We start from the raw sequence: 27,691 nt of genomic DNA on the forward strand, positions 1-27,691 counted from the left end.
GAGTGCTTTGTGGATAGAGACAACATTGACAAACTTCCATCTGAGGTAGGTGGAAACCTTGGTTCTCCTCACCAGGGACTGGGGTGGGGTTTCTCCCTGTTCTTCCTATTGCCTTCCACTCCCCACTTCTCACTGGTTTTCCACCAGAAGAAGCCTGGCCTCCAGCCCCTGGGGCAAGCCTGACCTGAAGTCCTTTTCTCAGTAGGGGCTTCAAAGATCATTGTTTCTCCTTCAGCCAGGGAATCAAGCAGGACATGGAACAGCTCAAGAGAGGCCATAAGGTAGACAGAGACCCATACACATGGGACATGTATGAAACACATAACAAAAGTGCTTAACAGCTAGTGTGGGGACAGTTACCATATAGTCAGTCCCAGTCGTCCCTCTGAAGGGACACTGGCATGGGGCCACTGGCAGCACTGCCTGCTCCCTCCGCAAATAGGAGTGGCTTGGGGGGTGGCGGTGTCTAAAGGGGCTGGTTGCCATGGCTACCATAGGGTTCTGAGGCCCGTCATCTGGTCCCTGCCTCAGCCAATAGGCGGCAGGAGCCCGAGCTGCAGCCTAGAGTCACGCTTCTGCCTCCCAGCCACACAGTGGCCAAGAGCAGGGACCGGCTTCCTAGAGTGGCTGAAAGTGCTCGGACGGACAGCCAAGCCCATCATGGCGGACAGCGGGACAGTGGGTCGCGATCAGGCACTTGGAGCCAGGCAGGTGAGGTAAGCCAGGCGGGTGGACAGATGGATGGAAGAATGGGTGGACAGGTGTATGTAGGTGGTCCTTGTAGCCCATTGTTCTTGTGGTTGTGGCCCTGCCCTCAGCCCACCCCGCCCTCAGCACATACTCATTCTCCCACCGAACCTTCACTTTGGATCCTCACCCCACATTGTCCATGGAAGGGTCAAGGGAGGAGACAAAAGAAAGTCTATGAGCAGAATGGAGCCACACCACATCACCACGGGCCTGAAAACCGCCTTGGTTGGTCTCTCACGTCAGATTCCATACAGAGGCAGCTTCAAAGACCCCCGACTAGCCCAGGCCTTGGTGTCCTGACTACCATGCCAGGGCTCTTCGGCAAGCCGCCTTAAATCGGCACGGTTTAAGGAGCGTGTGGGTTTTTTTGTTTTTGTTTTTTTTGTTTTTTCAATAAGGGGGGAAAAAAAGAAGCAACAGAAAAAAATGTCCACCTATAACAAGGGGGGGCAGCCAGCCCAGATAGATCAGAAGCGCCAAATCCCATTACTCGGGACTTCAGAGCACAGCCCTGCACAGGCAGCTGCGATTAAGAGCTTGTCAATGGAGTCCCCTTTGGAGATCAAAGGGGCATGCATGCCTGTGAGAGTGTGAGAGTGTGTGTGTGTGTGTGTGTGTGTGTACGTACACACACGCGCGTGTGCATATGTGTGCATGTGTATGTAGGAGCACATGCTGTGAGGTGACAGCGGAGGGACCATGTGCCATAGTACAGAAGAGCCTTGTGTATCACCTGCCTCCTGTGGCTACCCTCCATGTTGCTTCTGTCCTTGTTGCTGTCTATGACATGCGTGGATGCATTGGGCCAGGCTGGGCAAAAGAGAGGCCTGGTCTCTAATGCATCCTCTGGAAGGCAGTCCTAGCTAGACCTAGTCCCCATTTCTGGGCTAGAAATCCACCGTTTACTTGGATCCTGTCCCTTCCCCAAAGTCTACCTAAAGGGGTCTGTAGGAGCTGGGAAGGCATGCCGGGCCATGGGCAATGGTGGGTGTGAGGATGGGCCATATCCCGGTTTATAACTACAGCCAGGTCCTGCTGCCCATGAGCGCTCAGCTGGCCTGGTAAATGCATCCTGGGGGTTGAAAGCTGCTGTCGATGTGATTGGTAGGTTGTTAGGTAAACTCTGAGAAGCAAATCTTTTAATCCACTGTGGCTAATCCAGTGCACTTTTGTTTGCCAAGACAGATTCTGCGGCAACAAAGGGGCTGGAGGGACCCCAGCATACATAATCACATACTTAGAACTTGGCCGCCGCTGCCCACAGGGTTCCTAGGCAGCAGAGAGAGACATCTCAGGACAGCACAGTGTAGAGAGGGTGGAAGTAGGAGGAGGGGCCTAAGTGCACTGAAGGTGTGGTGGCTACCAGACTTCCTAGGTGACCCCTTGCACCTATCTGGATATCCCCTGGTCACCTGCTGGATAGGTGGCTGATGGGTACTTTGCAAGTTTGTGGGGGCAACTGAGCAGAGCCAGACAGAAGGAAAACTAATACTCAATATACGGTGCAAGAGTACCTGGGACACAGGCTTATGAAGATGTAACAAGAAGCTGGGAAGGATGGCAAATAACATGGGAGAGGGTGAGAACAGAAGGAGTAAGGTGGCAGTGGGCAGCAGGAGAGCAAGTGTGCCCCAACAGGAAGAGGAAGTGGCCTGGGGTGGTATAGCAAAGCATGAAAGAAAATACCTGCAGAATATCTTTAGGGCCTAGCACACTCACAAGGGAGAATACTGCTGACCCTGGACAAATGGTGCCGAGGTTAAGGAGGCCAGCTGGCTGCTTCCTCTACCAGACATATATATGTAGCAGGCATAGCAGTAGAATTTATTCTGCTACTCGGTCTTGTCTGTGCAAGTTGTGCATGGACCACTAAGGGATCCTCATTTTGCCAAGGAGGACACTCAGATGCTGCAAATGTTCAAGTCTCCAGAGTGGCTGGCGCCATTCCCTTGTGTTCCTGAGGTTTCCTGGTTGGGGTGGGGGTTGGGGTAATTGCGTTTGGTGGAAGGCTCCACTCCGCAACTGCTTATTGGAATGAGGCTATCACAAAGAACTAACTTAGACCTCACATCCTCCATACCTATCAGCTGACCCTGATCAACTTGCCTGTTACCTTAGTATCTGCATTCTTCTTTCTCCCAGATGCTCCAGACAGATGACTCCCCTTAAGACAATAGGGAGTCAGAGCTCAATTGGAAGGTGTGAGTTGTATCCCGGGAAGGATTTATTTCTTAGGGTACACTCAAGTGAAGAGCTGGCCCTACCTTCATGCCTGTTTACACTGCTTTCCTGCCTTACTGGCTCTTGACTCCTTTAAGCTGGCAGGGAAATGATATGTTGGGTCAAGTGTGCTGGACAGAGGAGGACATGGCTGTGAGGACCTCTGGAGTCTAACCCAGGGGATAAGCATGCTACTGCCTGATTGGGCTTGGAACAGATGATAGTCCAAAGGGCACAAACAGTGATTACAGTGTCCATCTCTGAAGAGACCATGCTGGCAAGGCAGAGTAACTCTCTACTCCTCTGTGGATGGATGCCTCTTACCTGGGAGGGGAAGGCAGATACTCAGCTGCCACAGCATTTGATTCAGGAGCCATCAGAACCCTCCATTGCAATGCTGCCTGGCATATAACCTATTATTTAGAAGTCCCCACAGTAGTTAACACTGCAGCCATGCTGAACCATATCATTTAGGACAGTCATGCTCCTGCTGGGTGAAATACAAACACCAAGAGTAATACTAGGTGCCAGCTCAGAACACAAATCACCAGGAGTGATACAAGGGGAGGAAGAATTTGGGGCCAGCAAAATGGCTCAGCGGGTAAAAGAGCTCGCTGAGCCTGATGGCCTGAGTTCAGTCCCAAGGACACACATGTAGAAGAAGAGAATCAAGTAACAAAAGTAGTACTCTGACATACTTCTACATATGGACCCTGGCTGTCTTGTGCCCAAACACATTAAAAATAAATCTGTCGTGGGTCATGCCTGTGCCAAGGTGGCTGCTGGCACAGTTAAGACCTCCTGCCCGACCCTGGAGTGAACACAGAAGCACATTGTAGCTAGTGCTGCTGGCCAGCAGTGGCATCTTCAGAGGCTCACTTTGCTGTTGTGTTGTTCCTATTCTTTATACACTGATGTCACTGGAAGGTGACAGCTACTGCAGAAGGGTTGCTGCTTCTCTTTCATGGGAACGGTAATATTACAGCAGCACTTTTCTTTTTCAAGACAGTTTTCTCTGTGTAGCAGCCCTGGCTCTCCTGGGACTTGTTTTGTAGACCAGGCTGGCTTTGAACTTACAGAGATTCACCTGCCTCTGCCTCCCAAGGGCTAACTCGAAGGCATGTGTCATCACAACCGGCTTTGCCTCACTTTTATGAAGAATAAAATAGGGCTGGAGAGATGGTTAACAGCACTGACTGCTCTTCCAGAGGACTCAGGTTCAGATCCTGGCACCCAGCTCACACCTGTCTATAACTCCAAGATTTGACACCCTTACACAGACATGATACATGCAGATAAAACACCAGTGCACATTAATAAATAAAAAACAATAAAGTAAAATACACGCTGGGCACATTCATTCCTGTATTCCTAGCACTTGGAAAGCTTGGGCAGGAGCATCTTAAGTTTAAGGCCAGCCTGAGCTACACAACAAGACAGTTTTGGAGTGGGTATGGTAACTCAGCTTCCGTGACCTCTGTGAGCTCTCTTTGATAGGCTCTTACTCTTCCTGCCTTCATAGTCACTTGCTCTGTGATACAAAAATAGCATCTGCTTTTGTGCCATTATGACTTTTCTCACTGCTGTGTCTCCAACTCCTTGTCCTCGTAGGCAGAGAGGCCCTGGCCACTCTCACACACCCCTCAACCCCAATCTCAAAAATGATGGAAAAAGAAAATTCATGGGGGTGAGACATAAGCCGGAGATGGGTTATGGCAGGAAGATAGAGCTGGCTGACAGAGCAAGGGAACTGGGCCACCTGAGTCCTCTGAGCATTCTGGGTCATATTGGGTCCAGAAGGCTGCTGTATTCTAGAATGGCAAATAAGACATGAGACAAGTTTTCAATCTCTCTACCGGGGATTCAGCTGCATCTCACCACCTCTGCACTGGGTAGAGGGGGCAAGGGTCAGACAGAAACCAACTGAGCCTGAAGCCTCTCTTCCCCTAGAATTGAGGATCAAAATGGTCGTCCTTCTCTTCCTGAGCTGTGGCATGGACAGTGGCCATTCTGTAGGGGGCCTTCTGCTATGCATTTTCCTGCAGTGTATCACTGGGCCAGACCCTCTGTAACATGCATGCCAGGTGACTTTCTTTGTATCACTTTTTTTTTTTTTGGTTTTTCGAGATAGAGTTTCTCTGTACAGTCCTGGATGTCCTGGAACTGTATCACTTTTTAAAGACACTTTATTTAAAAGTATTCCTGTGTAAAGCTGGAGAGATAGCTCAGCAGTTAAAAGCACTGACTGCTCTTCCAGAGGTTCTGAGTTCACTTCCCAGCAACCGCATGGTGGCTCACAATCATCCGCAATGAGATCTGACGCCTTCTTCTGGTGTATCTGAAGAGAGTGAGAGTGTACTCACATATATAAAATAAATCTTCTTTTTAAAAAAGTATTTCTATGTCTACATTGAAGAAAATAATTTCTGCTCATGAGTTTGGGCTTTTAAAACTTGTTGATTCCGGCCAGGCAGTGGTGGTGCACGCCTTTAATCCTAGCACTTGGGAGGCAGAGGCAGGCGGATTTCTGAGTTCGAGGCCAGCCTGGTCTACAGAGTGAGTTCCAGGACAGCCAGGGCTACACAGAGGAACCCTGTCTCGAAAAAACCAAAAAAAAAAAAACCTGGTTGATTCCTGGCAAGAAACCTGAACAAATGCCATGAAAATTAAGTTAAAGCTGCTAATGGCAATTCTTGGTGGAGCAAAGGGCTTTGCATTTGAATTTTAAGGCCCCTGTCTCTTAGAAGCAAGGCTCCCAAGTACTGTCCTTTACCTTCTCCTCATTGTAGAAACTCCCTCAAGGTCTTCATAATTTAGCCCTTTCACCCCCTATTTATAATTTCTCCCCCACCACACCCCCACAGCCCTCCTTAGCAGGCAGTTGCCATTTCCTCCAGGCTTCCTGATTCCCTTCCTGTCCCTGCAGGGCAGGGGTCCGGAGGAGCTGGAGGCCCGAGGGTCCTACTCTGGTCCCAGGACTTGGGGATACCTACCACCGTGGGCCAGCAGGAGGATGGACGTGGACTTGATCCCGAGAGCCTGGCCTGGCCGCAGCAGCAGCTCTCCAGAATCAAGGCAAGTGTTGGGGCCCGGGTTTGGGAGTGGGGAGGAAGCCCAAGGCCAAGGCTATCTACTGTTCACTCAGTGGCCTTGATTGCTTCTTCTAATGATAGGAGGCTGAATGGTCTGGGACGGGGGCTGCTAGGGAGTCTCCAGTGCTCAGAGGCCCTGGGAGTTGAGGCTGCATTTGTTGGACAGATGTGAACATGAAACCTGTCCTGGGATTTGAGTGGGGCACTGTCTATAACGCAGCCACAGACCTGAGGCTCAGTGATGGGTCTAGGAGGGGAATTTGTCAGGCTAGGTCCCCGTGGTAGCTATAGTTCAAGTGGTTCCTTCTCTATACATAGCAATCCTGGGCCTCAGCACTGTGCTAAGTCCTCTCAAGAGAGAGGTGGCAGAGTTAGGATCACCCCAGTCAGCTGGATGGAAGATGGCCTGTGGGTTTAGAGTCTGAAGCCAAAACTACTGCTTTTGCCTGGGAGCCATGAAGGATAAGGGAGCAGGCAACGAGGGAGAACAATGTCCAGAATAAAACATGGTAGTGGCATTGGCAGCAGCAGTATAAAAGCATGTAGATGGCAAGTGCAGATGCAGCCAGGAGAGGGTGGTATGGGTACCAGGAGTCCTCTGGCCAAGGTGAGGCCTGGGTAGGTGTGTACTGAGCCTAAGTCACAACCTCTTGTCTGCAAAATGGACTACCTGAGAGATGTCAGGGGCTGTGCTCCAGGGTTCTGATTGGACTGGTAGATGACATTCTCAAGTGCAGTAATTCCTTGTGTTCACATATTTCTCCTTGGGATGTGGCTGACGGAGAGTTGACACCTGCCAAATAGAGAGTTGGGCATCCATGTTCCTGATGCTGTGGCCTTGTGTCCATAAGCCTGTGGTGGGGCAACACGGAGTTGACTCCTTGCGCTTGCAGACTCAGCAAGAGATACCTTGGAGACAGTATAGGTGTTATACGTGTGTTTGTGTGAAGGGCGTCCGGACCCAGAAGCCCTCTCAATAGCATTTGCGACCAGACATGGGTGGTCTGCCTTCAGTGTATTGGCCTAGGGTTCGGTGATGGTCGTGGTTGTTGAGCGCGCTCAGGGCTGTTGTTTCCCATGCCACCTTTCGGGACTAGCCGTAGTCGCTGCCCCTCTGGGCATCCTCCGCGACTACGTTCCAGCGGCGCTCCTAGTTCACGCCCCGCCTTTACCACCGCAAGACACTGCTTGGCTCCTGTTGTCCTTCCGATCCGCAGTACTCCGCAGCTCCACCTTTCGCTCAAGACCCTACCCCTTACTTTTCTTGTCCTCGGCCGCCCACTCCGCCCCAAGTTAGAAGCTCCGCCCCCGCACCGAGACCCAGCCTCCGCAGCAGTCCCGCCCCGCACCGCGGCCCCGCCCCCGCACTTCCGGGCGGCGCCGGCGGGGGCGCTCGGGCCTGGGCTTCAGGGCTCTGGGCTCAGGCTCCCGGCTCAGGGAAGCGCTTGCGGCCGTTGCGGCCGCTGCCGCTGCTGCCGCCGCCGCCGCAGGAGCCTGCTGGGGTCGGTCTGGAGTCTCTTTCCAGAGAGGGTTGGTGAGAGTGAACAGCGGGTTTTGGCGGCGCTCTGCGGCCTGCCTCGCGCCGCCTCCGGGCCACGGGTCGCCGAGCCGCCGCCGCCGCCGCCGCGATGGGGGCCCCCCAGGGCCGCGCCCCCGCCGTGGCCCGCCCGCTGAGCCACCGCTGAGCGCATGGGCCTCGTCGGGCCGGGAGCCAGGCCCCGGGCCGCGCCTCCACAGCCGTCGCGCGCTGGTGAGTAGTGGGAGCTGACGGGCGCTCTCCTGTGGCGCGGAGGCCTGCTGCCCGGGGCTGCGGGAGTAGGCCGCGCTAGGCCGGCGTACGCGGACCCGGAAGAGAGGGGCGCGCGGGTTGCGGGCGGGAGGCGTGTCGGAGCGCGGCCCGCGATGTGCGAGGTTGTGCCCGGCGTAGGGAGACCAGAGCTCCAAGGCACGCTGAGCAGAAGAGGTGGCAGGCTCCGCAGTATGAGTAGAGGCGTGGGGACTGCATGGTATGCTAGACATATGGGGGAGAAGGGCTTTTGGGGGGGGGCGATGTGCCAGGAACGGGATAATCGTAGAGCATGGGGAAAGCAAAGGTCTGTGTGAACAGGACGAGGGAGTAAGGAAAACCAAGGATTTTAGGAATGATCTACAGTTGGGTGTGTGTCTGCTGAGCGTGGTGTACTTACTTGTTCATGGGTCTGGGACGCATTTAGGATGTGGGTGAGTTGGTGCTGGTGCTAGACTGTGTATGTGTGTCCTCTTTTAGCGTCATTCCCTAAGCCCTATGAAAAAGTAAAGTAGGGGCGAGTAAGAGCAATCCAAGGAGGGTACTCTATGGTGTGGTTTGGCTTACCAGATACCACTTGTCCTGGTGTTCATTGCCTTACTTAGGCTTCCCCCCAAACAATACAAAGTCACCCAAAACCAAAACCCAGAGCGCACATTTTTAGTTGGGAGTAAAGAAAATAGGAAAAAAAAAAAAAAGAAACCTATGGATTTTTTTCAACTCATCTTCAGGATAACTTGTAAAGAGTTCTCATTACATGTGTACTCTCCTCCCTTTTACTCCACACGTTCCTTTACTCACAGCCCTTTTTGGAGAACATGGAGTCTCACTTTACCTGAGAGAGGCAGTACTACCTGGTTTCAGTTTTGGAGTTCACTTCAGGGTCAAGAAAGTATGTGAAGCACAGAGATTTTGTTTGATTTTTCAGCAGTATTGACTTGTCCTACATCTCTCAGAGAAACAAAGTGGGTTATATTGTCCGTTAGGACTTTATGTGATTGGGGACTGGACTAGATATGAAATGAGAGCCCTGGCCTTTCAAGAGTTTAATCAATGGCTCCTTAGTATGCTAGTCATATTATTACTTCCACATTCAACCTAAATCATAAGCTTGGAAGTTATACTTGAGTATAAGCAATATATACAAATACACTCAGGGCTGTGTGTTTTGACAGTGTCAAAGGGATTTTATATATGTTGTCAGACTTGAAGATTACCTTTATGGAGTCACTTTATAGGTGTTGGTTGCAGATTTGAGGCTGGATTTGGTGCTGTGGGCTTTTAGTCTCTTACCAAATTATCATGGTCGCTTTTTGTGTGGTATTTCTGCATGCCTTAAATGTTAGGTTTTCTCTCTGGGAGCCCAGGGATTATTGAAATTAGGCTGTTTCAGTGTTAGTAATTTGTGTGAATGTTCATGTTCAGGGACAGGTGGCCAGGAGTGAAGGCCCCTTTCTCCTGTGATGATATCCTAGATAAGAGCATAGTAAACATGTGTGGTATTTCAGAGGTCTAGTGTGCTTATTTCATGCAGACAGAACTCCCAGAAAGTGACTGAGGTTAAAGAGAGGTTCGGAAGGTCTGTGAGCAGCAGACCACAGTAGTAGGCCTGTGACCTTAAGAAACAGGCTGGTCCTGCTGAGGCTGAGATTACAGCTTGCCTAAGAAGTCAGTAGCTGCAGAAATGTCATAATTGTGACCCATTTTTTATTTGTACATGCCTCTTCCTTGTAGCCATTAGTAATCTAGCCATCAGCATTGTTAGCAGGTAAAGTGTGTATTGTGTGAGAATGAGCAAAAGATGGATTTCATGGAAGTCAGGGCTCAGCACCATAGAATGGTGACCAAGGAGAGCCACTGCCTTTTTGGTTGTTGATGTGCATCATGTTGTTCATGTTGTTTTTCGTTTTGTGACAGGGTCTCTTATACCCCAGACTGCCCTCTGACTCTTGTGTAGCCAAGAATAACCTTGAATTTCTCATCTTTCTGCCTCTACCTCCATACAGAGATGTGCATCATCACTCTCAGTTTTATGCAGTGCTGGGGATCTAGGGATGAAACCCAGGCTTCAAACTTGCTAGGCCACACTCTACGATCTGAGCTGCATCCCCGGCCTGTGACCTTGAACTCTTCTGTTTTATTTATTTATTTATTTATTTATTTATTTATTTTTAAAGATTTATTTTTATTTATTTTATGGGTATGAGTACACTGTAGCTGTACAGATGGCCGTGAGCCATCATGTTTGTGGGTGCTGTTGAATTCAGTACCTCTGCCCGCCCCGCTAGCTCTGGTGTAATTTACTGCAGCTGTCTTCAGACACACCAGAAGAGGGCGTCAGATCTCATTATGGGTGGTTGTGAGCCACCATGTGGTTGCTGGGATCTGAACTCAGGACGTTTGGAAGAGCAGTTAGTGCTCTTACCCTATGAGCCATCTCTCCAGCCCCCTATTTGTTTTATTTTTGAGACAGGTTTCTCTCTATAGTCCTAGCTGTTCTGGAACTCTGGCTGTGCTGTAGATCAGGTTGGCCTTGAACTCAGAGATCTGACTCCCTTTACCTCCTGAGTGCTGGGACCACCCACCATCTGACTGACCCTGAACTCTTGATCAGGTCTTGAATTCTCCCTCATTTTTCCAAGTGCTGAGATTATAGATTTGTGCCAATACACTGGCTTTATTTATTTATTGAGACAGTCTCTCATTTTATAGCCCAAGCTATCCTTGACTCAGGATAATCCTCTTCTTGCCTCAGCCTCCTGAGGGCTGAGATTGTAGGCATGAACCACAATGCCTATCTTTTGATTTTAGTATTTATTTTGTTCCAGTTATCTGACTCTGACATATGCCTCTCTCTAGCTCACTTTTTGCTGGGAATATTTGGGACTGTGTTGCTATCTCTTCCTTGGATATGTTGAGAGGCACTGCTCGAGAGCCTGTGGGATATAGCAGAAAGGACCAGAGATTGTAACAGAGGTTCCTATCCAAATCTGGACAAATTTGGTCCCTTTTGCATACCCCACACAGCAACAAAAATTATAGTTTTTAATCTCTAAGAGTATAAGTGTATGGTTTTTATTTGGTAAAGCTAAAACATATTTTCTGTATGCTTCTTTGTGGAAAAAGCATACTTGTATTTGTAACTGATTTTTATTTTTCTGTACCTTTTGTGTCTTTCCAAAGTCACCATATGCTATCAGAAGGGAATCTCCTTGTAAGAGAGAAGTTAGCAGCCAAGTACAGCCTTCTGAATCTCTAAGGTTGTCTGTTGATAATGCATAGATGCCTCTGAATATGGACTGTGTCCTTCCATCACTGGTCCAAAGTGTGGAATGTAGCCAGCCTATGATCACTTGGCCTCTTAGCTGTTGCGAGCTGGAAGGACATCCTGCTATATGGTTGCTAATGAGGCATGCCAAGTATGAAAAGTAATAGAATAGACAGGAAGTACAGAGGCTGTTAAACTTGTCATATGCCTGTCTACCTGAGGATCTGTAGTGTGCCTCTTTGTTTCTGTGCATCACTAGGGCAACTGAGGTGATTATGGATAAGGGACCAGCTTACTGATGTTGTTGAGCGGGGACAGAAGCAACCTTCCATTTTTTTGTAGCTTTCCTGTCCTCCTGACATTCATTTCTTTAGCCAGGATGGGTGATCTTCAGGCCTTACCACTGAAGGCATCCCTTGAAGGAGAGATGTCCTCCATGATCCAGGCTTTCACTTATTGTGAGAGGCATTCTTGTAAAAGTTCCAGAAATTGCCTTCATGATAGAGCAAAATTTGTGGCTAAATATGTCTCTGTTGGAAGTCTGCACTGAGTCTCTGCTCCAAGTGGGAGTGGGAGGGCATCCCTGCACATCTCAAGAGAAACTCTGGTGTTTCCATGGACCACCTTTCCTAATCCTTGTCCTCTTAATGGTTTTAACAGGAGAGATTGATTCCCTTGGGAGCTGTAAGTACTGAGGTATTAGGGTGCAGCGCTCATTGTTCACTGATGCAGAGTCCCAAAATGAATGTCCAGGAGCAGGGTTTCCCCTTGGACCTCGGAGCAAGTTTCACCGAAGATGCCCCCCGGCCCCCAGTGCCTGGAGAAGAGGGAGAACTGGTATCTACTGATTCGAGGCCTGTCAACCACAGTTTCTGCTCTGGGAAAGGTACCAGCATTAAAAGTGAGACCTCAACAGCCACCCCAAGACGTTCAGATCTGGATCTAGGATATGAGCCCGAGGGCAGTGCCTCCCCCACCCCACCATACTTGAGGTGGGCTGAGTCACTGCATTCCTTACTGGATGACCAGGATGGGATCAGCCTGTTCAGGACTTTCCTGAAACAGGAGGGCTGTGCTGACCTGCTGGACTTCTGGTTTGCCTGCAGTGGCTTCAGGAAGCTTGAGCCCTGTGACTCAAATGAGGAAAAGAGGCTGAAGCTGGCAAGAGCCATCTACCGAAAGTACATCCTGGATAGCAATGGCATTGTGTCCAGACAAACCAAGCCAGCTACTAAGAGCTTCATAAAGGACTGTGTCATGAAGCAGCAGATCGATCCTGCCATGTTTGACCAGGCACAGACAGAAATCCAGTCCACCATGGAGGAGAATACCTATCCTTCCTTCCTTAAGTCTGACATTTATTTGGAATACACAAGGACAGGCTCAGAGAGTCCGAAGGTCTGCAGTGACCAGAGCTCAGGGTCTGGAACAGGGAAGGGCATGTCTGGATACCTGCCCACTTTGAATGAAGATGAAGAATGGAAATGTGACCAAGATGCAGATGAGGATGATGGCCGAGACTCTCTCCCCCCCAGCAGGCTCACCCAGAAGCTGCTATTGGAGACTGCTGCCCCGAGGGCCCCCTCAAGTAGACGGTACAACGAAGGCAGAGAGCTCAGGTGAGTTCGGCACAGGGTGTCCGTTTTCTATACACAGCTCGGAGACCTAGCAAAGGAGCAAGGAAAAGGTGTTGGTAACAACAGGTGGTCTTGTTTTTATCCCCAGCTGAAATCTCTGCTGCTGCTGCTGCTGTTCAATTATGGTTTTATTTCCTACTTAGATACTTTCATACTTGTCTTTAGATACCTACTTATATTTTATAACATTGAGAATGCAACAAACAAGACTTTCCAGGTGTAATCCCACATACTTAGGAAGCTGAGGCAGGAGAATGGGAAAATTGAGTGTCAGCCTGGGCAACTTGTAGAAATTCAAAATGAAAAGATGTAGAGGCTTAGTAGAATTCCCTCTTTAGTAGCACATACTACTAAATATAGGGCTTTGTGATTTATAAACATATGGCTTGTGAATTATTACAAGCATGGAAATTCTTAGAAGTCATAATGTTTAAACTTTACCCTTTAGCACAAAATTCATGTCTTCTTGCATAGAAGAAGGACTTTAACCCTTAATGATGAGAGGGAAATTCATTCAAATGCATAAAGAATTATGGTTACTTTATTTTTGATTTACATTCATTTTTTTTTTATGTGTATGTATGTATGTGCACTGTGAATGTGCCTGCTGTCCACAGAAGTCAGAAGAGGGTGTCAGATCCCTTGAGACTGGAGTTAACAAAAGTTATGAGCCACCACATAGGTGCTGGGGATCAACCCAAGCCCTCTAGAAGAGCAACACATGCTCTTAACTTCTAAGCCATTACTCCAACTCCCCTCCCCCACCTTGCTAATTTTTTAATAAGTATTTTGGGTTCTTTCTGGAGGATGAGACAGTAGTGGGGCAGTTTCTGTGTAGTCACTTGTTGGAGGGTTCAGAAATTCCCGATGGCTGTGCTGTGTATGTTCCAGAATTGGACCTTTCCAACCACGGTGTGATCAGCAGACTGCTCTGGTTGTGTGTTCTGATGGCAAGCAGCGCAGGAGTGCTCTCCAGAAGTGATCATGGCTTTGAAACTGTTTCTTCACCTTTCTCTATAAAAAAAGTTTTTTACACTTGTTTGTGTGTGTCTGTCTGTCTGTCTGTACGTCTATGTGTCCATCCACCTTATATGGTGGGGTTGTGGAGGTACTTCCCTCGGGCTCATATGTGGCTTATGTGTGCATGTATGGTAAGAGAGCTACTTACAGGAGACATTCTTATCATGTGAGTTCTAGGCTTGGTGACAGACCTCTTTCCTTGCTAAGCTGTCTTGTCAGACCAAGCTTTACTATTTTTTAAATTCAGTATCATTGTGGTTACAAGAGGCTTGGTTGGCTGGGATGGTGCTTACTGCACTTGTGAGCAGAGTTTGCGTTTTTTTGCTTATTTCTGATGATTAGAGACTTAACTTACCACTGTTCCCACCCTGAAAACCATTTCCAGATGTTGAGATAGTTGATATTTAAAACCAGGATTGAGCTGGGTGTGGCACTCAGGGAAGCAGAAGCTGGCAGATCTCTGAGTTCAAGGCCAGCCTAGTTTTCTGAGCTAGTTCCAGGATGGCCAGGGCTACAACAGAAAAATTCTTGGGGCTTGGGGCCGGTTCGTATATTGACATAGACGGACTGGGGCTGTTCTTTTAAGTTTACTGTAGCCACAAAGAAATCAGAATTGGTCACTTTCAGAGCTACAGAATTAACACTTCCTTAGTTTAAGAGTCACAGTTCAATATATACTGTTTTTATTTATCGTCATTAGCCAAGTGCTGTTTACTTAGCAAGATTTTAAAGGACAATTTGTTTTGTTTTGTTTTGGAGACAGGGTTTGTTTTTTGATTTTTGTTTTTGTTTTTTGTTTTTTTTGTGTGTGTTTTTTTGAGACACAGTTTCTCTGTGTAGCTCTGGCTGTCCTGGAACTCACTCTGTAGACCAGGCTGGCCTCGAACTCAGATTCGCCTGGCTCTGCCTCCCAAGTGCTGGGATTAAAGGCATGCGCCACCATTGCCCAGCTGCAGACAGGGTCTTTTTTTTTTTTTTTTTTTTTTTTTTTTTTTAGATGTTTACTTTATTTACATGTCATACAATATCTTCTTTCCCAGGTTCTCCTCCGAAAAAAAGAAAAATAAAATAAAATAAAAAAACAAAAACAAAAACAAACCCCTGTTCCCTCCCCCTCCCCCTGCTCACCACCCCACCCTTTCCTGCTTACCGGCCCTGGCATTCCCCCTACACTGGAGCGTAGAACCTTCACAGGGCCAAGGACTTCTCCTCCCATTGATGACTGACTTGGCCATCCTCTGCTATACATATGCTGCTAGAGCCATTAGTCCCACCATGTATACTCTTTGGTGGTTTAGTCCCTGGGAACTCTGAGGGTACTAGTTAGTTCATATTGTTGTTCGTCCTAAGGGGCTGCAAGCCCTTCAGCTCCTTGGGTCCTTTCTCTAGCTCCTTCATTGGGGACCCTGTACTAGGTCCAATGGATGGCTGTGAGCCTCTACTTCTGTATTAGTCAGGTACTGTCAGAGCCTCTCAGGAGACAGCTATATCAGGCTCCTGTCATCCAGCACTTGCTGGCATCCACAGTAGTGTCTGGATTTGATGATTGAATATGGGAAGGGTTTCCAGGTGGAACAGTCTCTGGATTGTCCTTCAGTCTCTGTTCCATAGTTAGTCTCTACAACTCCTTCCATGGGTATTTTGTTCCCCCTTTTATTTTTTATTTATTTGTTTTTTTTAAGATTTATTTATTTATTATATATAAGTACACTGTAGCTGTCTACAGACACTCCAGAAGAGGGTGTCAGATCTTGTTACGGATGGTTGTGAGCCACCATGTGTTGGGATTGGAACTCAGAACCTTCAGTAGAGCAGTTGGTGCTCTTAACCACTGAGCCATCTTGCCAGCCCTTGTTCCCCCTTTTATGAAGGAATGAAGTATCCACATTTTGGTCTTCCTTCTTGAGTTTCTTGTGGTTTGTGGATTGTACTTTGTGTATTCCAATCTTCTGGGCTAATATCCACTTACCAGAGAGTACATAGCATGTGTGTTCTTTTGTGATTGGGTTACCTCACTCAGGATGATATTTGGAGGCAGGGTCTTATGTATCCTAGGTATACCTCAAAAATTCCCTATGTAACTGAGAATGACTTGAGCTGCTGAGTCACCTGCCTCCACCTCTAGAATTCTGGGATCACAGGCATGCACCAACAGTTTATGCAGTGCTGAAGATTAAACTGAAGTCATGGATTTTGACAGACATTTGACCAATCACACTACATTCTTTTTGTTTGTTTGTTTGTTTGTTTTGGTTTTTTGAGACAGGGTTTCTCTGTGTATCCCTGGCTGTCCTGGAACTCACTCTGTAGACCAGGCTGGCCTCGAACTCAGAAATACACCTGTCTCTGCCTCCCAAGTGCTGGGATTAAGGCGTGTGCCACCACCACCACCTGGCATCACACTACATTCTTAACATGTTTAATTTTTGAGACAAGATCTCTTATAGCCCTCCGATTTGCTGTGTAGCTGAAAATGACCTTGAATTACTTGCCTTCTGCCTTTTATGTGCTGAGGTTACAAGCAAGTTCCATCACACCTCATTTCCAACATGTCTTTTGTTCGTAGTTTTTCATGTTTTTTGTTTTCAGTGTTAATGATCCTATTCAAGACCTCATGCATTAGAGGTAAGTGCTTATCAATGATTTATCCCCCCTCCCCGCCAACGACTTTCTTCTTTGAATACCTTCTGCCTGTCATGCAGTTGGCTTACTTAGTTAGGAAGTACTAGGTTGGTAATAAGAAAATCCAGTCTGGAGGAGAACCTGGGAAAGGAGATAATATAAATAAAGAAAACATCTAATAAAAAAAGAAAAAAGAAAATCCAGTCTACTAGGATTAATTCTTGACTCAGTTAGCTAGTGTTTCATGTGCTTTGATGAGAAATCCAACACTATTCTTTTTTTCTTTTTCTTCCTTCTTCCTCTTCTTCCTCCTCCTCCTCTTCCTTTTTTCTTTTTGAGACAAGGTCTCACTATTTAGCCCTGGCAAATTTAGTAGTCTTTGTAGGTAGGCCTCAAACTCTCAGAGATTCCTCTTCTGCTTTTGCCTTCTGACTGCTAGGACTAAAGGCATGTGTCACCACACCTGACTAGCACTTTTCTTTATAGTTTAATGAACCTGTTTTGTTTTGTTTTGTTTTTTTCTTTTTGACAACCCACTTGGCTGGGTTCCTTGTGGTGGAGGTGGCTGCCTCTGTGAACTTGTGCTCTTAATTACCCTTGTTTACTAGACTTTCCCACACCAGTGAAGGAAAGAAGGCTCTTCACTGGCCTATAGTGGGAAAAAATTTGCTGCTGTGTCCTGCGATCCTTGAATGCTTAAAGCATTCTCAACTTGTGGGTCTTGATCCCTTTGGGGGTTGTTGAATGACCCCCTCACAGGGGTCACCTAAGACCATTGGAAAATCCAGGTGTTTACATTGTGATTCATAACAGTAGCAAGATTACACTTAGGAAGTAGCAGCAGAGATCAGTTTATGGTTGGAGCCAATACAACATGAGGTTGCAGGTTAGTGTGATTGAGAACCACTGACTTGGAGCCTGATGATGTGCTGAAGTAGGGCCATCCTGTAAGCAAAGTGGCGTGCTTTACCTAGACAGCATGGCGATTCCCCAGTAGTGGGGCAGGTAGTGGTGGAGGAGTCCTCTAAAAGAAGATTGGGGCTGATGGGAATTGGGAAAAGTTGATCCTGAATAGATGACTAGGAAGGAGGCCCTGGAATTAAGTTTTCCTGCGTGATAACTGTACTGTGAATGACATGTTGATCAGATGTAAAGAGCCAGGTGTAGTATAAATGATACCAACAGACTTGGGTCACTGGCCTCCTTGCTTGGTGTTTCTGTGGTTTGAGTGCTCTGCTGTGCTCTTGTTAGTGGCTATTCTGCCTTGGGAGGAGTTGCCATTGCTGTCTTGTGTTACTGCATATGCATGGTGATTTTCATATAGATGATTTGAGGATTCTGTCAGATCTGAGAAGGCATGATAGTCTCACATGAAAACAAGAAGACACACTACTCTTGGTTGGTTTTTGCATTCATTATATCCATGCAGCATCTTTTCATGTATCTCTCCCCACCCCCTTTTTGTCTTGTTTTATGTTTTGAGACAGGGTTTCTTTGTGTAGCGTTAGCTATCGTAGAACTAACTGTATAGACCAGGCTGTCCTTGAACTCTACAGAAATCTGCCTGGCTTTGCCTCCAAAGTGCTGAGATCAAAGATATACGTAACCATTAACAGGTTGTTTTGATCATTTTGAAGACAAGGTCTAGAACTTGCTATGTAGCAAAGGCTGGTCTTGAACTTCTTTCTTTTCTGTCTCTACCTGCCAAACCTTGAGATTTTAGGTATATGCCATTATATCTGACCTCTTTTTTGTTGTTTTGTTCCTTTTTAAAGTTTGAAGATTTAGCCAGGCAATGGTAGCACTGGGCAGTGGAAACAGAGGCGGGTGGATCTCTGTGAGTTTAAGGACAACCTAGTCTACAGAGTGGGTTCCAAGACAGCCAAGGCTACACAGAAACCCTGTCTTGAAAACCCGGAAAAAAAAATTTTTTTTAAAGATTTATTTGTTGGGGCTGGCGAGATGGCTCAATGGTTTAAGAGCACCAACTGCTCTTCTGAAGGTCCAGAGTTCAAATCCCAGCAACCACATGGTGGCTCACAACCACCCGTAATGAGATCTGACGCCCTCTTCAGGCGAGTCTGAAGACAGCTACAGTGTACTTACATATAATAAATCTTTTTAAAAAATTAAAAAAAAAAGATTTATTTATTTGTGTGTGTGTGTGGAGCGGGGTACAGTGCCTACAAAGCCAGAAGAGGTATTGGAAAGTCTGGAGATGGAGTTACAGGAAGTTTTATGAGCTACCTTGGGTGCTAGGAACTGAACTTCAATTATAGGTTCTTAGCCCTGGAATCATCTTCCCAGACACTTTTTACTTTGTGTTATCTCCTTTCCTTCCTCCCTCCCTTTCTTTCACAGGGACTCACCTTGTATGCCTGACCAACCTGAAACTCACTAGGTAAACCAGGTTGGCCTTGAACTCACAGAAATCTACTTGGCTTTTCCCCAGTCCTGTTATTAAAGGTGTGTGTCACCACATTGGATCCCTTTTTTTTTTCTTGAGATGGGGTCTTAACTCTTAGCTCACACTGGTCTTGAACTCAGCAGTCCTATCTCAGATTCCCAGGTACTTGGATTATAAGAGTTCCTCTATCCCACTTACTACACACAGTTTGTCTTTTTTTTTAATATTTTATTTATATGTCTCTGTGTTTGTATGTATGTGCATGTAGTACAGAGCTCATGTGAAGGTCAGAGGACAACTTGCAAGCGTCTGTTCTCTCCACCATGTAAATTCTGGGGTTTGAGCATGTATGTATATATGTATACAGGCTTGACAGCTAAACTAGCCCCTTTACCCATTGATCTATTTCTCCAAGACCTAAATGTCATACATAGATGGTGGGTTTTTTGTTGTTATTTTCATTTTTAGACTTATCTTATTTTTGTGTTTGTGTGTGGGCATAAGTGTGTGAATGTGTACTACATGTAGGAAGGTGTGCTTGGAGGCCAGAAGAGGGTTTCCTCGAACTAGAATAATAATAACTGGTTGTGAGCCTGATGTACCTGCTCTATAGCCCCACAGTTTTAACAGGTATGAATTAGCAGGGTCCTGACAGATTGCTGAATGGTTTGCACTGAGGCCCAGGGATTGTGACACTAACTGGTAGACTTGGGTTTTACTCTCCTTGGTGGGTGATGCTGATCCACAAGTTTGATTTTGGTTGGATTTCCTGACAAGTCTTTTTTTTTTTTTTTTTGGTTTTTGGTTTTTGGTTTTTGGGGACAGGGTTTTTCTGTATAGCCCTGGCTCTTTTGGAACTTACTCTGGAGACCTGGCTGGCCTCAAACTCAGAAATCTGCCTGCCAAGTGCTGGGATTAAAGGTGTGTGCCACCACTCCTGACAAGTCTTTTTTTTTTTTTTTTAAAAGATTTATTTATATGTAGCTGTCTTCAGACCTCTGAAGAGGGCATCAGATTTCATTACAGGTGGTTATGTTTGTTGCTCTTACCATTCTTTCTAGCTATGCCCTTCCCTGTACTTATATAGAGTCTCCTGGATCTTTTCCTAATGTCTTTCTGAGGCCAACACAGTGGTATACTCCTGGTCAGGCTTGGTTGTTGCTGCCATTGACATGGAGTGGACTTCAGATGGTGTTGACAGCAGGAACAGTATAGTGGCTTGCCTGGGTTCCTGCCACATAGCCCTCTCCACTCAGAAAACAAGAGGATTTTTTAGACATGGTAACTAGCCCTTGCTCTCCAGCCCCCTTGCTATAGGAACTGTTAAACCTGTCTATCAATTCTCTGTATAGCCCTGGCTGTCCTGGAACTCACTCTGTAGACCAGGCTGACCTCGAACTCAGAAATCCACCTACCTCTGCCTCCCAAGTGTTGGGACTAAAGGCGTGCGCCACCACCGCCCAGCAACCTGTCTGTCAATTTATTGAGTGTTTCTGGTGATGGCTTAAGTAAACAACAACAAAAAAGAAAGAAAATAATTTTTTTCAAGACAGTTTTTCTGTATATCCTTGGCAGTCCTGAAACTTGCTCTGTACACTATCAGGCCAGCTTCGACGTTAAGCCGATTGGGGTTGGTGCTAATAGCCATCAAGGGCAGGTGGGGGTGGGGGTGGTGTCAGCTCTGGTAGTGCTGCCATGGGAGCAAAACCTAATTATCTGGGGATGGTAATCTCTGACTGGCAAGAAACTCTGAACTCTTTAAACTCTTTGGGGGATGGTGAGAAAGAAAAGAAAAGAGAAATACATACACTCATACATACAAACTTAGTGGCTGAAGCAAGCAAGCTTCAACAACTTTATACATACACATTCATACACATAGACAGACAGACAGACACACATTCACACCTTGGGGGTATAGAGCAAAGCTCTAGTGAACAAGCTCTAACCATTTTACATAGATACATACACACAGTGGATGGATAGGGCAAAAATCTAGTGAGCAAGCTCTAACCATTTACATATATACATATATACATACATATATATTACATATATACACATACATATACACACATTTGATGGATAGAGCAAAGTTCTAGTGAGTAAGTTCTAACCATTTTACATATGTACACAGTTGGTGGATAGCAAAGCTCTAATGAGCAAACTCTAACAACTTTTATTTTTTTCTCTTGGCTTTTTTATATCACCTAGACAATGTTATTTATGTAAAAGGAAGAATTATGTCATTAAAAAGCAGATAAAATTAAAAAAACAGATAAAATGTTATACAAGAGTGAGTTACAGCAGGATTGTTGAGAAGTGCAAAGGAGTAGTTTTATCTATCAGTAGTTTTATCCATCTTTCACTCAATAAGCTCATTATAAGTTCAAAGCAATAGTTTTATTTTTTTCTACTTCACAAATTTATTACAAGTTCAAAGCAATAGCTTTTTTAAGTCAGATTAACAAAATGTTTACCAAGAAACAGGTCATCTTAGCCATTTTTTTTTAAGTCTAGCTAATCATCCATTCTCTGTTCTTATACTCATAATAGAGTTACCCGCTCCTTGTCCATGACCTTACTTATCCTGATGCACACCTGTGGCTTTATCCCTGGATCTAACCTAGAATGAATGTTTTCCTTGCTCATTAATTTGTTGCAAGCCTAATTTTCTTTCTAGTTGCAGTGTATGTGCTTGTAACTCATGAAAATCACTGTACTCCTTTTCTAACCTATGCAGCCTTAACTTACTATTCTGTGAGGAGGGGCACATTCTATTCTTGATTCTAACTTTATTACATCTTTCTGGCAAAATTACTAAAACCATCTCCTTAAACTTTCTATCAATTACTCATTTTCCTAAAACTATTTAAATCAAATCAAGAATACTGTAAAATCATTAATTAATCTGAACAATATTATTTTTTAAGAGTACTGACTGCTCTTCGAGAGGTCCTGAGTTCAATTCAGAGTTCATCTTGATATTGATCTGCAAGAAATTGGCTCAACAGAGTGGGCAACCCAGGAAGCAATCATAACAGAGTATAGGCAGATACATTTTATTTTATTTTATTTTATTTTACTTTTGAGACAGGGTTTCTCTGTTTAGCCTTGGCTGTCCTGGAACTCTCTCTGTAGACCAGGCTGGCCTCAAACTCAGAAATCTGCCTGCCTCTGCCTCCCAAGTGCTGGGACTAAAGGCGTGCGCCACCACTGCCCGGCTTCCAAGGCAACTCTTATAAAGGAAAACATTTAATTGGGGCTGGCTTAATGTTTCACAGGTTCAGTCCATTATCATGGTGGGAAGCATAGCAATATACAGGCTGACATGGTGCTAGAGAACAAGCTGAAAGTTCTCCTTAATCTGTAGACAGGAAAAGGATTATTTTCCTGCTGGCAGCCAGGAGGAGGGTCTGGTTCCACACTGGGCAGGAGCATAAAGCCTAGGAGACCTCAAAGCCTACCCCCACAGTGACACCCCCTCCAGCAAGGCCATACCTGCTCCAGTAAGGCCACATACCTCCTAGTAATGCCATTCTAGGTGGGCCAAACATTCAAAGATGTGAGGCTATAGGGGGCAAGCCTATTCAAACCACCACATGTGGATCCCAGGGTTTGAACTCTGATTGCCAGACTTGTTCAACAAGCACTTTTATTCACAGAGTCATCTCAGCCACCCTCAAGAAATAGTTTTTTGTTTTTGAATATCTAGTGAAAATGCAAAAATTATTTCTGAACTAAGTAAGTAGAACTACCTTTTCCCTTTAAATTTTTTTGAAGTGCTCACGACTTTAATCCCAGCAATGGCAAAAGAATCTCTGTGAGTTCAAGGCCAGCCTGGTTTACATAGATACTGTCTGTCTTTTTTTGTTTCATTATGTTTTTGAGACAGGGATTCTCTGTATGATAGAGCCCTGACTATCCTGGAACTAACTGGAGCTCTGTAGACCATGCTATCCTTGAAGTCTCAGAGATCTGCTTGTCTCAGACTCCTGAGTGTTGGGATTAAAGGTGTGGGTCATCATGTCCTGGATGAGAGAGCCTGTTTTAAAAGTAAGAGGAAAGAGAAAGTTAGTTTTGTTTGGGGCTGGTGAGATGACTCAGTTTTTAAAAGAGCCTGCCTCTGAGCCTGAGATCTCAGATCTGAGATCTGAGTTCGATCCCTGGGATCTACTTAGTGAAAAGAGAAATAACTTTCATAAGTTCTCTGATATCTACAAACACACCATGGCACACACTCACCCCCACACATATACATGTCTGCACAAATAATAATATAAAAGAGTTAGGTTCATAGTGAATTTAGAGACCCCAGCTTAAGTCTGGTTTGATGGCACATGCCATTGGTCCATCCCAGAACTAAGGGGAGGCAGAGGCAGGCAGATCTGCATGAGTTTAAGGGCAGCCTGGTCTACAAAGCAAGTTCCAAAACAGCCAGGGCTACAAAGAAGAATGCTGTATCAAAACCAAAAAGAAAAAGAAACAAAGAAAGAAAATAAAAAGAAACCCTAGCTTAGTAAGTTCACAGAATATATTTTGTGAAATTGACTACCTTCCTACTGTGCTTTTTACTTTTTTGTAAGTATTCTGCAGAATGAGGATGTTGTAGAAAAGCCATAGATAATATGTGGGAGGTGCAGAGATTCCAACCAGATGCCTGTAGGTTTCAGCCCTTACTTGGACATTTAGCTTCCTGAACAAAGCTTATGTTTAGATGCTGGTAGAATTCACATCTGGGTTCTCTCATGATTGCAAAGGTAGGATGGTGGATGACACATTGAGGAACCTAATACTAGGTCTTCCTTTCTCTGCCCCAACTTGGTCTTTGCAGCAGTTCAACGGTATTCAGCCACTTACATCAGTTTAGCTGCAGCTCTGGTTCTACCGTGTGAGTGCTGGGGATTGAACCCAGGTCCTCTGGGAGAATAGGATGTGCTCTTAACCACTGAACCATCTCTCCAGTCCCATTAGGGCAAATCTTAAATATACCATCCTTTTTACCAATGCTGCAGAGATTTCTTAGGAACCCTAATGTAGCCACTGTACTGTCTGAACATGCCTGTCAGAAGGTGGCCTTTCCTGCAGTAGTCATGCAAAACTCCACAGTCTGACAGAACTCCATGGCACCCATGCAATACTGTGGGTAGGGGTTGGACAAAGAAATTGGGATCAACTCCAGTCGTGAGCTCTCAGGCTGTATGATGCTGATACCTGGTACTGGTTTGGTGGGTTAATGAATGGGAAGCACTTACAGGCAGCACAAGACTGAACACTTTATAGTTGCTATCTCTGTGGACCATACTACTTTGGTTCTTACAGTATTTGAAAAGAGCAGGATTTATATATTTGGCACAGGTCGCTGGCATGTGCACATTTTATTGTGGCATCAGTATGGTCTCTTGAAATTAAGCTGTACCTGTAGGTCCTGGTGACTCTGCCTGTGTCCTTGTGTCAGTATGCTAGTTGGCCATGAAAATTCAAGTTTGGTCTATGCCTTCTGGCTTTGCCAATCTTTCTACAATCCAGATTTTATTTATTTATTTTTGTTTGTTTGTTTGTTTTTTGTTTGTTTGTTTTTCAAGATAGGGTTTCTCTGTTATAGCTCTGGCTGTCCTGGAGCTCACTCTGTAGACCAGGCTGGCCTCGAACTCAGAAATCCGCCTGCCTCTGCCTCCCAAGTGATGGGATTAAAGGCGGGCACCACCACCGCCCCGCAGATTTTATATATTTTAGTTTACCCTTCAGCTCTTGCTTGTGGCTTAGTTCATGGAAAGCAAGTTAGCCTGACACTGGCAGTTCTTCCTTCAGCCTTGTCTGTCTAAGGGTCTGTGCCCTTCTATGGGAGGGAACCAGCCTTGTCTGTCTAAGGGTCTGTGCCCTTGTGTAGGAAGGAACTATCTTTGCTTTGCCCACTGTATCTCACCAGTAAGTACATACCATGTGAGTCATATAACCCTTAGAATTATGAATTTCAAAAAGCCTGTGATCTGCAGGAACATTCAGGATGTCTCTTCAATCACTTCTGTGGGATGGACAACCATCTTAACATTAAACATAGATCGCCTCTTACCATTTAACCATCTTTCTGTGGAGCTAGACATTAAAGTTACGGGCCTAGTCTTCTCCATCCCTATACCCCAGTCCCAGCTTTCTTTAAGTCATTGATAAGTTTAGAAAGTGAGTGTAGTAGCTCTTGTTGGGTTGGCAGTGGTCAGCCCTGTGCTGCATGTCTCTTTCTGGGTGGAGGTGTCCCCGTTCCCTGTTAGCTAGGAAAGTTCTGACTACTGTGGGCCTCTCTGAGCTCTATGCCCTTTTAAGTACTATCAATATTTTCTTTCCTCTCTTTCCACCTTACCCCCAGGGTGGTTGTGGCGGTGGTGGTGGTGATGGCAGTGGTGGCGGTGGTGGCAGTGGTGGCAATAGCAGCAGTAGTAGTGGTATTGATTTTCTCCAGATTGTTACTGATTCTAGTCTACTGGGCACATTTTCTCAGGCAGATGTTGATGCATCTCTCAAGAGCACTAAGTTTCCCTCTGCTATCCTTCACCGGGCTAGTTCCCCAGGGATACTCTTCTGTGCTGTTGGCTACATGGCTTCTTTCTCTATTTCTCAGGTACACACATGATGCTCAGACATACATACAGGTAAAATACCCATATATATGAAATCAAATAAAGGATATTGACTTAGGCATAGTGGTTCATAACTTTAATGCCATCCTAGTGGTTGGGAGTGTGAGGGCTTCCAGTTTAAGACTAGCCTTGTTAAACACAGTGAGACCCTATCTCACAAAGGCAAAAATAGGGGGTTGGAGAGATGGCTCAGCAGTTAAGAGCACTGGCTGCTCTTTGAGAGGCTGAGGGTTCAATGCTCAGCACCCACATGGAAGCTCATACTTGTCTGTAACTCCAAGATCTGGTACCCTCATAAAGACATACATGTAGGCAAAACAACAATGCACATAAAAAATAAAAACATTTTTACAAAAGGCAAAAATAAGCAAAGCTTTATAAAAAGCCGGTGTTTTATTTATGTATTCATTTGTTTATTTTGTTTGCACATGTATCAATCCTCTACATTTTATGTATCTTCACCCAACACTCACACTGGAACTCTGTGTAGCTCTGGCTATTCTGAAAGAATTCTATAGACCAGGCTAACCTTGAGCCCAGAGATCAGTCTGCCTCTGTTTCCTAGGAGCTGGGTTTAAAGGCACATGCCACTACCTCTGAGCTTTTTGAGACAGGGTCTTTTATTTAGTCTTGGCTGTCCTAGAATTTGTTAAGTAGATCAAGCTGGACTCAAAACTTACAGAGATCCTCCAGACTTCTGCTGCCCAAGTGCTGGGATTAAAGGTATGTGTCAAAAAGCCTGGCCTCTTGAGTTTGGCAATGGTACCATGTGCCTATATCACTTGAGCCCAGAAATTCAAACAAAAATCAAACAAACCTGGCAGTGATTCTAGTGTAGAGACTGAGGGAGGATCACAGGTTTGAGACTATTCTACATAGTGAGTTCTAGGATTGTCTGGGCTATGTAGCAAGATGCAGTCTTAAAAAATGAAAACCTTGGGTTGGAGAGATGGCTCAGCGGTTAAGAGCACTGACTGTTCTTCCTGAATTCAAATCCCAGCAACCACATGGTGGCTCACAACCATCCGTAATGAGATCTCACGCCCTCTTCTGGTGTGTCTGAAGACAGCGACAGTGTACTCATATAAATAATATAAATTTTAAAAAGAAAGGTGCATTTGTTTTTTGTTTTGTATTTTTGTTTGGTTTCTTTTAGTATGATTTTAGGGTTTTTCTTCCTGATTTTTATTTATATATGTTTGTTTATTTGTTTGTTTGTTTTTATATACATATATTTAAATATCCACAATGTGTATAAAAATCTTAAATATCTTTTTTAAGATTTATTTATTATTATATATAAGTACACTGTACTGACTGGTTTTGTGTGTCAACTTGACACAGGCTGGAGTTATCACAAAGAAGGGAGTTTCAGTTGGGGAAGTGCCCCCATGAGATCCAGCTGTGGGATATTTTCTCAGTTAGTGATCAAGGGGGTAGGGTCCCTTGTGGGTGGTGCCATCCCTGGGCTAGAAGTCTTGGGTTCTATAAGAGAGCAGGCTGAGCAAGCCAGGGGAAGCAAGCCAGTAAGGAACATCACTCCATGGCCTCTGCATCAGCTCCTGCTTTCTGACCTGCTTGAGTTCCAGTCCTGACTTCCTTTGTGATAATAGCAATGTGGAAGTGTAAGCTGAATAAACCCTTTCCTCCTCAACTTGCTTCTTGGTCATGATGTTTGTGCAGGAATAGAAATCCTGACTAAGACATACACTGTAGCTGACTTCAGACACACTAGAAGAGGGCGTCAGATCTCATTACGGGTGGTTATGAGCCACCATGTGGTTGCTGGGATTTCAACTCATGACCTTTGGAAGAGCAATCAGTGCTCTTACTTACTGAGCCATCTCTCCAGCCCCCTTAAATATCTTTTTAAGTTTAAAAAAAAAATAAAAGAATTAGATGGGAGTGGTGGTACATGTCTTTATTCCCAGGACTCTGGAGGCAGAGGCAGGTCTCTGATTTTGAGGCCAGCCTGGTCTACAGAGTGACTTCCAGGATAGCCAGAGCTACACACAGAAATCCTGTGTCTAAACAAACAAACAAATGAACAAATAATTTAAAGAATTAACTTGTAAGGTAATGAGTGGTATATACCTTTAATCCCTGCCCTAGGGAAGCAGAGGCAGGTCAGTCTTTGTGAGTTTAAGGAAGGCCAACTTGGTCTACGTAGTAAGAGCTGTCTCAAAATAAATAAAGTTAAAAGTAAAGCATCCAGTACTTGAAAAAAGTACAGGTTTAATATATATATATATAT

The 27,691-nt window shown here is 45.5% G+C and overlaps 1 protein-coding gene across 4 annotated transcripts in view; it reads left to right on the top strand.

Moving 5' to 3' along the window:
* Positions 1 to 551: 551 nt before the first annotated feature.
* Positions 552 to 27,691, top strand: part of Axin1 (axin 1) — a 61,245-nt gene continuing 34,105 nt past the window's right edge. The window contains exons 1-3 of one of the 4 annotated variants that reach the window (XM_031350466.1): positions 552 to 716; positions 5,897 to 6,045; positions 11,777 to 12,735. In XM_031350466.1, coding sequence (XP_031206326.1) covers positions 11,843 to 12,735 — 893 coding nt within the window. In that variant the 5' untranslated portion in view covers positions 552 to 716; positions 5,897 to 6,045; positions 11,777 to 11,842. Of the gene's footprint in view, positions 717 to 5,896; positions 6,046 to 7,431; positions 7,813 to 11,776; positions 12,736 to 27,691 lie in introns of those variants that run through there. The other 3 variants (XM_031350467.1, XM_031350469.1, XM_031350468.1) reach the window with 3 other exon arrangements.

This window comes from Mastomys coucha, unplaced genomic scaffold (genome assembly GCF_008632895.1).
Source record: "Mastomys coucha isolate ucsf_1 unplaced genomic scaffold, UCSF_Mcou_1 pScaffold5, whole genome shotgun sequence".
In the NCBI taxonomy this organism is placed as follows: domain Eukaryota; kingdom Metazoa; phylum Chordata; class Mammalia; order Rodentia; family Muridae; genus Mastomys; species Mastomys coucha.